General features: G+C 38.2%; 1 protein-coding gene across 5 annotated transcripts in view; it reads right to left on the bottom strand.

Moving 5' to 3' along the window:
• Nucleotides 1-13,036, bottom strand: part of hdac5 (histone deacetylase 5) — an 81,289-nt gene that overhangs the window by 51,302 nt on the left and 16,951 nt on the right. For 2 of the 5 annotated variants that reach the window (XM_051888776.1, XM_051888775.1), the window contains exon 1: nucleotides 1,252-1,746. The exons of 2 other annotated variants lie outside the window; for them this stretch is intronic. In XM_051888776.1, the coding sequence (XP_051744736.1) occupies nucleotides 1,252-1,402 (151 nt within the window). In that variant the 5' untranslated portion in view covers nucleotides 1,403-1,746. One more of the 5 variants, XM_051888779.1, reaches the window with a different exon arrangement.

The following is a 13,036-nucleotide window of genomic DNA, read 5'->3' on the forward strand; positions in this document are numbered from 1 at the left end:
ATAATGAAAAATATAAAATTCTTATTTAAAGCTTCTTGGGTAGAACTATCAACTCTAGACTGGGTCACACTTTAGATTAATGTCCAATTCTCACTATTAAATATGACTTTTGCCTCAATAAACTCCTAATTTCTGCTTATTAATAGTAAGGTAGCTGTTAAGTTTAGGTATTGGGTAGGATTAAGGGATGTAGAATATGGTCATGCAGAATAAGGCATTAATATCTGCTTTATTAGTACAAAAAAAAAAACAGCCAAAATCCTAGCAATATGCAAGCAACTACTTAATATTGAGATTTGGACCCTAAACTAAAGTGTTACCCTAGACTGAACCCTTACAGTGGTACATCTGGTTTAATTGTTGCCCTAAATCAACAGAGAAATGCCTTAATAAATTTCAAACAAAAACGAAGGGATCCCTTCCACAAATAAAAAGGTGAATGGATCTAAAATAACGGCGTATCTATCTATTTGAACAGGTGACAGATAAACAGGGCCAGTGCAAGGCAAAAGAAGCGCTTGCACACCCACACACTGTTATATAGTCATTCCTCTGTGTTGATTCAAGCGCAGGTGAGAGATGGCCAAACCTTGCAAAGCTCTGACGGGAATTGTTGACGTCACTTCTGACAAGGACGAGAGACAAGTTTGCTCTGCCAATATAAGGCTAAAAGCCTCTCAAACTCTGGGGAACAAAATTATACTATTTTAAAGTCTTACAACATCAAAAAACAAAAAAATACTGCAAGTTCAAAGTCACAGTGGTAATCTGCAACTGCCACAACACATTTGCGTCTAACACCGGGTTAAATACTTTCAAGAGCATTCGAAACCACAAGGTTGACCATATTAACTTAACAATCTTAGCCTAATATTATTAGCCTAATAACAGATTAACCAGAATGCAATGAAAAAATGTGCAAAAGAGTGACGTTGGTCATGGTACTGCGTTAAGGAAAAGCAGCCACCTTTGTTTAGGGATGCCCATTCCAGGTTTACACCATGACCTTTGTGGTTTTACCCAAACAGAGCTTGACCCAGACAAAACAAAGTCAAGATGTAGCCACAGCATGACTGATGTACTATCAAAGAAACATCAACACCTTTGACTTCAAAGTATCTTCAACTGCGAGCAATGCAAGCTTGCTTCTTCCTCCCACCCACCCACCCCAAAACATTACACTTCTCTTCAAGCATGCTTGCATTTGTGCATCTGCTTTTCTCTAGCCCGTTATCTCTCTCTCTAACTCACCAGTGCTAGGCATGCTGGTGCTTCTAGATTGAGGAAGCAGCTCCACGGGTCGCTCTCTGCTGGACGTGCTGTCTGAAGAGAAGCAGGATTCTGTCTCATAGATCGTCTGCAACATCGCGCACAGTCCCGGTACGGTTGGCTTCAAAAGCATGCCAGTCTCAAAATACTGCCACACAATTAATGCAAAAATAAAGCAAAATCAACATGAAAAAGGAGATGGCAACCCACTCTCCATCAAAAAAGTGAAAAATGCAAACACATTTGAAGGAAGAGGGGAAAAAAGCAGTGCGTCCTTTTTTATCAAAAGGTACATGCATGCAACGAATCATCAATCGCTTTGCCCGTTAGCTCCATGGTTTAAAAAAAAAAAAGCAAACAAATCAAAAATGCAAGCAGAACTGGTTTCCGTGGAAGGAAACGCCGTAGACAAATCCTTAAATTGTCCACTCAGAACCATCAGCTGTATGACATACAAATGAGTCTATTCATAAACCACATCACCTTCTTGTCTAATCGTCTATGTCAGAAACAAACTGCTAATTCACACCAACAAGTCCGGCTTGTATCCAAGTCCCCCCGTCTGAGCGTGCCTGTATCCTGCAATCATCTGAAGTTATGCATGTGGTATCGGCGGACTCCAAAAGAGAGACTTCCCCATGACGAAATGCGACGGAGCTTGGAAAGACGAGATGAAAGCGACAGAACAGGAGAGACTTTTGCATGCCAGTCCCTCTGTTCCTTCCTTCCCCTCGCCTCTCTGTACAGCCAGCCAGTCCTCGCTACAGAACAGTACAACTCGCTCTCCTGATGAATGGGCTTAAAGTGAACCGTCCGACGTTGTTCTGTTTAGTGTGACTGTGTTGCTTGCTTTATGTATTTGTTTTAAGCCGAATCTCTGCAGCTTCACCCGCTGTGCGTGGCGAACGGGAGAGCAGAGGTGTAGAGACGTGGAGTTTACAAACAGACTGGAGCTGCTTCAGGCTGCTGGAAATAGCTGCCGAGCGACAGGGGAGGGGCGGGACCGTGCTATAAATAGAGTCGGGAGCTGAGAGCTTGCTTGGAGAAAGAGAGAGAGAGAGAGAGAGAGAGAGAGAGAGAGAGAGAGAGAGAGAGAGAGAGAGGAGGGGGGTGAGAGAGATAGAGATGGAAGATGGAAGAGAGGGGATGGTCGATTGTTTTTCACGTAAATAAAGGAGCCAAAAACAATAATAGGAGCCAAAAAAGGAGCCAATCTGACACAAGACCGTGACAGGACTGGAGGAGTGAGACCAAACAGAGTTTAACTTGATAATACAAGCCAACACGAGGGCAAAGGAGATACAAAACAACACGAGCGCTGCTAAATTCATGCCAATGCATGCTATAATGAATGGAACTAATTCATGCATTTGAAACACAAGCGTTTAAATCTAAGCTTTTCGTACCGAGAACTGCTTGCTGCTTACACAAGGAATTTGCGTCAGCACTATTGACACAGAGAACACAAGGGTCACCGTTTCACAAGCGCATGTGGGTCAACTAGGGTGGCCAATAGCATTACCAAACCTGTGACATGCCAAGCACTGCAAGGGCACCATATTTACCATTAAAATCAACAACAGCAACTGACAAAGTACATAAATGATAAATTAAGTGTTTATTAAAACAAGAGAATAATTAGGAAAATTTGTTTAAACTGTATTAAAAAAAAAAAAAAGTTTTAAAACTGAAACAAACATTTTAAAATCAAATTGTATAATCTTTAAATAAATAAATTGCACATAATTACATAATAACTTAATAATTATATTAAATTATATATAATAATTATAATTAATATATTATAAATTAATTTGTTTAATAAAAAATGTAATATATTATTATCATGTTATTATTATTATTATTATTATTTTTAAGTGAAGTGTTTACACAGGACATTAAATGTAATTATTTAAATTTTTACATAAATTTTAACATTATGTGTATGTGTATATATATATATATATATATATATACACACACACACACACACACATACACTATAAAAATAACTGTAAAAAAAGTAAAGATTTTTTTTCAGTAAAATACCTTTTTCCATTGAAACAGTAATATACCGTAAAAACAATGCATCGTTTTTGAGAAAGTAACCTATAGGCCTCTTTTCTGAAAATGACAAATACTACCCAGAATGCATTGTTTTAATGGTATATTACTGTTTGTTTCAATGGAAAACAGTATTTTATTTCATTTCGTTTTATATACATATATATATATATATATATATATATATATATATGTGTGTGTGTGTGTGTGTGTGTCCCCTGTGCTGTTGAAATGCACATTTTCCCACAGATAATGGTGACCTACATGACCATTTCAATGTTTAAAGTGACCAGAATGATGTCTGGAGGTGAATTTGTGAATTTAAATCAGTAATGCACTAAATCTTTTTGACTTAGGTGTGAAGACAGCAAAATGCATCTATTGTGAAATGCACCATTGATTTCATGACCTCCTGAATGATATATGACAAGGTTATCGGGCATCTACGTTCTGCATCAGTTTAGGGACCCACTGCCTAATGTTCATCGCATTTATTATCCAAGACAGACTGACCTGTTGCACAAGCACAAAACTCCAGAAAAGATGTGTCAAGACTAAATAAGAAAGATAAAACAAATCAGAGACCACACAGTTCCACAGTTTTCTTACAATGATGGCTAAACATTTGTTTCATGCAAGGAAAGTTGGTCGTAGACCAATATTAAAGGGTAAGATTTATCCAGAGCGCCAAAATTAGACCTCTGACGTGCTTTTCTTAGAGCAGCCTGTCACCATGACCACTAGTGTGTTGGAGAGTTAAAATGGATTTGGCTCAAGAGCAGGCAACAATCAAAGAGAAGCTTTGTCAAGCACTTGTTTGAAAAAAAGACACATAAAAACAACATGGAACAGATGTGCACATACCCAGTGTCGCCTATCATTGCCTGGCCATAGGGTGTGATCTAAGAGGGCAAATACAGGCTGCGTGTGTATTTACGCAGGCGAAATCAAAGCACGGTCAACTTTCAATGTTTTGGCACCCATAGCAGGGCCAACACATAATTTGAACTGAGGCTGTAAATAGAAGCAAGTTTTGCGAGGCATGACCTGCCCATGAACAATCAACAGCATGATCAGTGTGTACGTATACAATGCATACTTGCATCTTGAAAACCACTTAGACTTTGCACTTGTTGCTCTTTAGGTTACGGGCATGCTAAACCGCAAAATGTCCCACAGCTGCACGCACGTTGAAGATTTTACGTGGTCCTTTCAACTTCAGTCTCGTCTGTTTAGTTTCCAGCCGCCCCCGTTATTTATAGGTGGATGTACCTTTTGGGCTTACTGACGTTAGTTGGGTTTATATTTAGCCATGAGAAGGTGGGGGGAACGCACCACTTGTTTTTTAAGCCCTTTTTTTTTTACGAGTGATGAACTCATGTTGGTAATGTCAAGGACTTTGGCAGCAGACTTTGTTTGACAGCTAGTCTCTCGCCTTTAGCCAGACCTGACCCAATTAAGGCCAACCCAAAGCGAGCCGTAACCTTTTGCCACCGGGTTCTGAAGGAATCTTGGACGCTGGAGAAGAATGGTAAATAAATGTGGCCATTCCTCACTGTGGCTGCGGACAGATGGGCTAAATATGCGTTGAAGCTTCGGGAGTATGTGAACTCTCTCTCCCACCCTAAATAACATGGACTATATTAGCTCACACTTATGAGCCCACAAAAATAGTCTTGGTTTGGATGGGATTAATTAAAACAAAGCCAAGAAAAACACAGCGGTTTCTCACACAGATAACCAACTCGCTTACTGGGGACTCTCCTGTGACTGCTGCCATGTTAGGAAAATGTATTTTAAGTATGCTTAATTTTAACTATGCTCAAATTTTAAAAAATCTTACCCCCAGTTTCACAGACAAGCCTAGTCCCAGACTAAAATGCATTTTTGAGCTGTTTTAACTAAAAGCAACTTGCACTGACATATTTAAGATATTGTTTGTCTCAAGACACACCAGTAATGTTTTTTTCTAAGGGGACAGTTCACCCAAAAATTGAAAATTATCTCATGATTTACTCACCCTCAAGCCATCCCAGGTGTATATGACTATCTTCTTTCAGACAAACACAATTGGATCCCCCCCCCAAATGCATCCATCCATCATAAAAATAATCCATACGGCTCCAGGGGGTTAATAAAGGCCTTCTGAAGCAAACCGGTGGGTTTTTGTAAGAAAAATATCCATATTTAAAACTTTATAAACTAAAACAAAAAGCTCCCCCCCCCCATCTCAGATTGTCTTTGTCTGAAAGAAGGTAGTCATATACACCTAGGATGGCTTGAGGGTGAGTAAATCATGGGATAATTTTCATTTTTGGGTGAGTCTGTCAAAATCTCTTTTGACAGATTTATAAATGATTCTCATTACAAATTTTGGAAGATGGTTGGCGCATGTTGCATTTTCAAATGCACGACCCAAACTCACAACGTCAGCCAACTGGCGAGTAGTTTTTACAGTTTACTCGCCAACGCTGATTTCTACTCACACAAGGCACTTGGCGGGTGTTAATTTTGTACCTTGGTTGAGATGTTAAGGGTGTCCCGCACACAGTCACTAGATGGCACAGCTAGCTTGTGCTGTGGAAGTTGGAAGCTATAGTCTCCATGCATGAAATGAAAATACTTCAAATGTGTTACAAAATGCAGCTATTTTTTCCCTTGGATTTACACAATTCACATGGGACATACAGATATCTGTATAAAAACGGACAAAAATTACATCCCTGATATAGAGACCAAAATATCATATAGACTTGGGTTTGGGCCAGCGAGGAACCATCTAGCAGCAACATAGCTATGTGCTCATCACTCAGAACACCTTAGCAACACCCTGGCAACCACCCATAACACCCAAACATTGTTTTTTGTGCATTTTTGAAAAGTGACATGTCGCTGCACTTGAATCCGACCCAGTTGCTCAAAGAACTCGGCTTGTGCTGTGGGATAATTTCACTGCAAGTCGATCCAACACGGCACAGACGAGTCCATGGCCTGTCGATACCGCCTGAATAACAACCGCCCAATCAATGAGCAATTTGTTACCTGTCTTTATTACGAGCAAAGAGAATTTCTCAGGTGTGCAAAATCCATTTTGAAAGTGCTGTCAAGTCCAAAAACAAACCCAATAAAAGAAATTAAACTGAATCACCTGGAAGGAATGAGAAATTAGCTCCAGTTTGCAAAATTGTTTCTTAAATGTCCTCGTTTGAGCGACTGCCAGACTTTCCTGTGAGGGAAAGGCAAAGAGAATTAGCTTTCAGTTCTACTCTGCTATGGGGTCTAAAGGACATGCGCGCACACACACACACACACACACACACGCCTTCTAAAAAATCCTTCTGTGCACATACATGAGCAAATGCGGTCAAACATATTAATAAACTGCCCATGAAAGCCTGATATGTTGCCTGTATACATTTACAGCGAGAAAAACAACCTTTTTTAGAATCATCATTTGATGACTCATATCAAGGCATAGACTGATGCACTTACACCCAAAGTGAGGATTCACACACACACACGCGCACACACACGCGGCACAGGGGACGCATACAGATTCTTTCTCCTCAAATAGAACTCTGCGATGACTCATTCTCTGCACAGCCCCGACTGCAATACTCCTCCCTGCCAGAGAACACGCACACGTTCACATATACATACACACTGGTGTGTATTTATTCCACCGATTCAAATATTAACACATGCAGATAATGACAAGATCCTCTGTGTTGGAGGAAGGCCTCCTGCAGTATTCCAGAGAAATCAATGTTTCAAACAGGTTGACTCATTTAAAGTGGTGATTACTGACCCGTGTCTCACTCACTTTTCAGATAACAAACCGGTCCAATTATAATGCGAGTTGAGCTGCAACTGCAAACAAAGGTCAAAAAAAAAAAAAAAAAAAAAAAATTATGCATGGAGAACCGCGCAAGCACATACATCGCAATGTTTATTTAATGTGTGCATTTTCTTCTGGAAAATACCATTATTATAGCTTTTGGTTATATGTGACGTGTTGCTAAAATGGATGTAAGGACGTCATTACACAAATGCTTTCACTATAGATAGAAAGATATTTGTTTTGACTTATACTTTTCACAGTTATTCACACTTTTCTACTAAACAGGTTTATCTGTTCTTTAATATCAATTATATCAATAATTATATCAAAAAAGCAGATTATAACAATTAATCTCTGACAAGTTCTGCATATTACACACTTAAAGGGGTACTTCACCAATTGCAAAATGGGCTTTCAATAAAACTTGTCTGCCTATACAGTAGAAAGGTAAAAAATAAAATGAAATTGGTGCTACCTGATTAGAGAAAAAAAGTCTGTTTTCTTTCCTTTTGCCAAATAGCTAAGAAAACTTCACCACCCATAATGCAATTGGCATGTTGCCGTCCAAGGACACTTCAACCAGTCTGCTATAGATAAGTTTGACCAGAGCCAAATACTGCCTTGCTTTAGTAGGAAATACTTCTAAGCAAACTTTTAGTCATAATTGTGGTGACTTGTGTTGTTCCCAGGTGCAAGAATTCAAAGAGTAAAAGTTTAGCGGAAGTTATGGTTGGTTTCCAGTGAAGGATCCAGCGTGTTGTAGACAGTGGCTAAAGACTGCAAAGAATGGTAAATATGGGGAGAACGCCACAAAGGGAAATCTGAAAAAACATCTGTGTTTGTAGTCAACATTTCAAACTGGATGACCACAAACAGTGTTTTAGGCAAAAAGGAGGGGGAAAAAATTGAAAAAAACTACCGTTCTGTCAGTTCTGCCCGAAGCAAAATGCTGTTGCATACAGGTAAGAAACCTGTTGCCATAGTAATCCATTTTTCATAATGCTGTTTAAAGAGACAAAGTACAATACAATTTTCAATGATAACCTACCCTTACAATAATTGTTCCGTTAATACTCTGTCAATCTGACTGTCCATGAGTGGGGATTCAAAAATGCAGAATTAAAATCCCGAAAGCCCTAGAGCTGTCAAAAGTTTCAAGCCTTTGCTGATGAATAAAAGTGAATTTCTCAGTCAAGGTAACACAGAGAACAGGTAAACATTGTTATTTACATATACTGCCAAGATCATAGCAATACAAAGCGGGTTGGAAAGCGGTGAAGTTACACTTTAAACTTAAAAAATTAATCGGTATCGGCCGTAAAAAAAAACAACAATATTGATTTAATCGCTATAAACTGTTTTATGTAAGTGAATGCACAAAGTTTAGGATGTTTATATACAAATATTATATTTAACATAGAACTTGAGATTTTCCACATAATGCAATCTTTTACAAATGTGACAGCAATTACTTGCACGTTTACTAAGTTAATCTGTTTAATAAGAAAACTCTCATTATCAGGGATACACAATTAATCAGAATGACATTAAAATTGCCATATGGCCATTAAACCAAAAACTGTGATTTAATTAAATGTAATAAAATGAAATATAATAGAAACCAAACTTTTTATAATTGTAAAATAATGTATTAATATAAAATAATATTTTGTTCTTATTATAAAATTATTACCAAAAAAAATTACAAAAAAGCTGCTTAATAATATCAAAATTCTCATTATTAGGGCTAAACAAATAATTAGAATAAAATCAAAATTGCCATTGCCAAGTGCAATGTTTAAACCAAAAACTTTGATTAAAAAATAAAAATTTAATATAAAATAATAAAACATAACAAGTTTTTAGCTAAATAAAAAAAATAAATTGCAATTACATTCGTCCAAAAAAAAAAAAAAAAAAAACGCAATATGATTTGACCAAATCGCCCCACTCGTTATTAAAATTAAAGTGAGGGAGGAAAGTTTACATTAAGAGCATTTTATCATTAAACAAACAAACACCAGTACATTCTTCAATAAAGAAGCCTGTAGAAGTCACATTTTAGATAATATCTAAGCAAAGTTCAAGAAGCTAAAAACTCAAGGGGGATAAAAACAAAGAAAGCACCATGTTCTCTTGTCACTCCATAGCTTCTCTGAATATGGTTATGCATCCCTTTGTGTTATTGGTGATAACTTCATTAAAAAACCCATTAAAGACACCATTACTGTATCACACAAATGACTGATTTACTTCAGCAAGACATAATCCAGACATGGACATGCAGTAAAGTTCGCAAACTACAAGAAAACATCTTAAAAGACACATGACCCCTAAAAGAATAAGAGCACAATGTGCACAACGTTTGACACGTGTATCCCTGAACTCGCCTGGTATGAAGCATGGTGCCTATTACGGTGAAGGGCTTCTGCAGATGAAATGGCCTTTTATTGGAAGAACGGAACTGTACGACATGTCCCCAAGAGAACAAAAGGCCTCACTGCATGGTTGAATGGATTGACACTCATTTCTCCTTGATGGGCTTGTATGTGCTGGATCACATTGAGCTCTAGGCTTACTGGACATCATCAAAGACAAGCCAAGCAAGGTCCTTCGGTACTGCACAACATCAAAAGCATCTAGAGATGATTAACATGATGCTAGCTGATTATTTGAGCTTGGAGAGCTTGGCTAAACTATGACAGAAAGCTTGACAAAGCAATATGCCAAAAGATGTGGAACATTACAGTGATTTTCACGGCAATTGAAAGGGGTGAAGTTATGTGAAGTTATTACAGGGAGCGATTGGGGGTTAGGTGCCTTGCTCAAGGGCAGCTCAGTTGTGGGTAATGAGAGTGGAAGAGAGCACTGTTCATTCACTCCGCCCACTTACATTTCCTGCCAGTACTGAGACTTGAACCGGGTTACAAGTCCGACTCTCTAACCATTAGGCCACAACTGCCTCACAAATATGATGCGCAACGCAAGTGTTTTTTGCTAGTTTCAGCCCGACGCAGTTATCATTTTCACGTTCAGAGCTACGTTGTTTAAATAGCAAATGCACTCGCACCCATCTGTGTGCCCATGGGCATGCTGGTCTGAAAACGAGGAGTGTTCAGGCGCATTGTTGGCGCATTGCTATTTTGAGGCAACTGAAAACGACTGCGCCATTGACCAACAAAAACCTGGTCTAAAGTCAATGGCGCAATATTTTTTTGTTATTTAAAGAGCGCGTTAGTAATATGCGCCTACAGGTAAGTGCACAACGTGCGTACCCTCTGCTTATTACACACACAGGGATGTGCAGCAGCACACAAACATTTTTAAATATTAAAAATTAAAAGGATTCCTCTCTGGAGAAGCATTTAGTCTTTCCGCTTGCAAATTCCGCCATGTAAATAGCGAATCCGTCATGGTGCACGCACAAATGGCTTTTAAAGGGAATGGGAGATGGGACTCTGATTGGTTTATTGTACGTTACGCCCAAAACACAACCATGACACATTAAGAGACTAGGTACAACCCTTTTGGACCATGTGCTTGGCGGCCATTTTTTCATCGTTAAACTAGCAAAAGTGGATTCTGCAAGCCCTAAGTGCACCTATGCCATGCACTTCGTTAAAATAGGGCCCAATCTAATTAACATTTGATGATAATATGGTACCATATAATATGATAATATGATGATAATATGGTATAGTGCACATCCCTAGATACTAGACAGCAATGTTCACAAAAAAAAAACTGCATTTTATTAAAAATAATCACAGCTATTTCACAATTATTTTAATAAAAATATTCCTCCTGTTTAATAGCCTAACTGAATTATAAACCACCATAGTCTCATTATTATTTTTCTCAAACTACACTTCGGATTACAACTTTTCATATTCGCCATACCTCTCCCATTAACATCATCTGTAGGACAACAATATAATATAATATAAACAACATCTTTTCACAGCAATACTTTTAACTGTTTTTCTATTAAGCTGTGAATCTGTTTGTAGAGGCAACCAATAACAGGAGCTCAATTCACAAAATGTTGCACTGTAACCGATAACAGTAGTGCCAGTACAAGCGCTCAAAATCCAAAATCAAACATTTGGTCCATTATCCCCCTGTTTTCAAATCCAATGGTAGCTCAAAGAAAGAAGATAGTAAAACTCCTCAATGTGATAGAGAAAATGAAAGGACAGGACTTGATACCTTCTAGCTGAATAGCTATCATGACAAACCAGCTAATCGCATCAATACAGAAACACAAAACCTTGTACAAAACAAAAAAACAAACAAACAAAAAAACCACTCCATCTGCAGTTATATATATTAAGAGCACCTTCCTCAGCTGCACACTCAATATAATATCAATCACACTGACATGCACACAGAAAGCATACATAAAAGAACCAATGAGTTTGAACAAAGAGGCCAATCAGCAAAGAGCCCTCTGGGCAGTGTTGATGTGGAGTGGGGCGAAGTGTAGAAGGTTGCCACGGCATCCAGTGACATTCAAAGACGTCATGAGGGGGACAGAGGGTTAATAGAGGTTGTTACCGGTTCTAATTATAAACGGCAGAGAGTCAGAGAGAGCTAGGCGAGGAGAGAGTGGGGGCGGGCGCAGGGCCGAAGGTATGAATTAAAGGCGCATTAGGAGGGGGCTGATGAGAAAAGAAAGGGGCGAGGAGGAGAAGAAAGCTGCAGCGTACGCAACAGATGAAGGAAGATGGACAAAATCCACAGGTTTTGTTTGCCTGAACAACAAATCTGGCTAAGCTTCATCTGAGACGAGACAATTATACGCAATTACACACACAATCATAACAATGGGTTACTCGCCAGCTGACAGACCAAAAATCTTCTTCGAAACGTGATCTGTAATTGCTACAGCTGTGAGTCAGGTTGCATTACTACTTCTACTACTACTACTACTACAATAACAAATGCCTTTTAATACTTTAATCATGAGTGTTTCCAATCATAGCGCTGATCGATTCAATTGTTTCTTTGTCACCAATTACAGTGAAGATTTTAAAACATCACATTTTACAAACCAAGGAAATTCACAATTTTAGTTTAGTTAAGGGCTTTATATGCTTAAAAAAAATCTTCACACACCTGAAACAGTGGCACTATAGCCATCTATCCAATGCAAAATGTTAAAACAACATTGCCAGAGAAATAGCAAATAAAAAGGCGGTTCTATAAGGTGTTCAGAAGAATGAAATCCTCACTTCCGGGGAAATTTAGCGCCAAATGGAAACGGAAATGGAAGCTGTAGATATATATAAGCCAGTTTGCCTCTTATAATTAAAGGGATAGTTCACCCAAAAATAAAAATGCTGTCATCATTTACTCACCCTCATGTTGTTCCAAACCTGTATGAGTTTCATTGTTCTGTTGAACACAAAAGAATATATTTTGAAGAATGTTGGCAACCGAACAGTTGATGGACCCCATTGTCTACAACAGTATGGAGAAAAAAAAAAGATTTAAGTCAATGGGGTCCATCAACTGTTCGGTTACCACTCATACAGGTTTAGAACAACTTGAGAGTGAGTAAATGATGACACACTTTTTTTTATTTTTGGGTGAAATATTCCTTTAATGTTATAAATTACTTGATGTTGAGTATGCACAAACCAAACAATATTGCTACTAGGAGAAAATAGCATAGTCAATCATCTAAACTTAAAATTAAAAAAGGCATCCACTTTCAAGTGAGCATGCAAGTTTTACCCCAAAATTTGCAAAATAAAGCTATCTTACTGAATGAAACATCAAAAACAACAACAAAAAACTTCTAAGGAAAACTAAGGAAAAGCACCACAAAAAAAAAAAAATCTTTAACGGAGGTTGCTG

This window comes from Ctenopharyngodon idella, chromosome 3, assembly GCF_019924925.1.
Source record: "Ctenopharyngodon idella isolate HZGC_01 chromosome 3, HZGC01, whole genome shotgun sequence".
Taxonomy (NCBI): domain Eukaryota; kingdom Metazoa; phylum Chordata; class Actinopteri; order Cypriniformes; family Xenocyprididae; genus Ctenopharyngodon; species Ctenopharyngodon idella.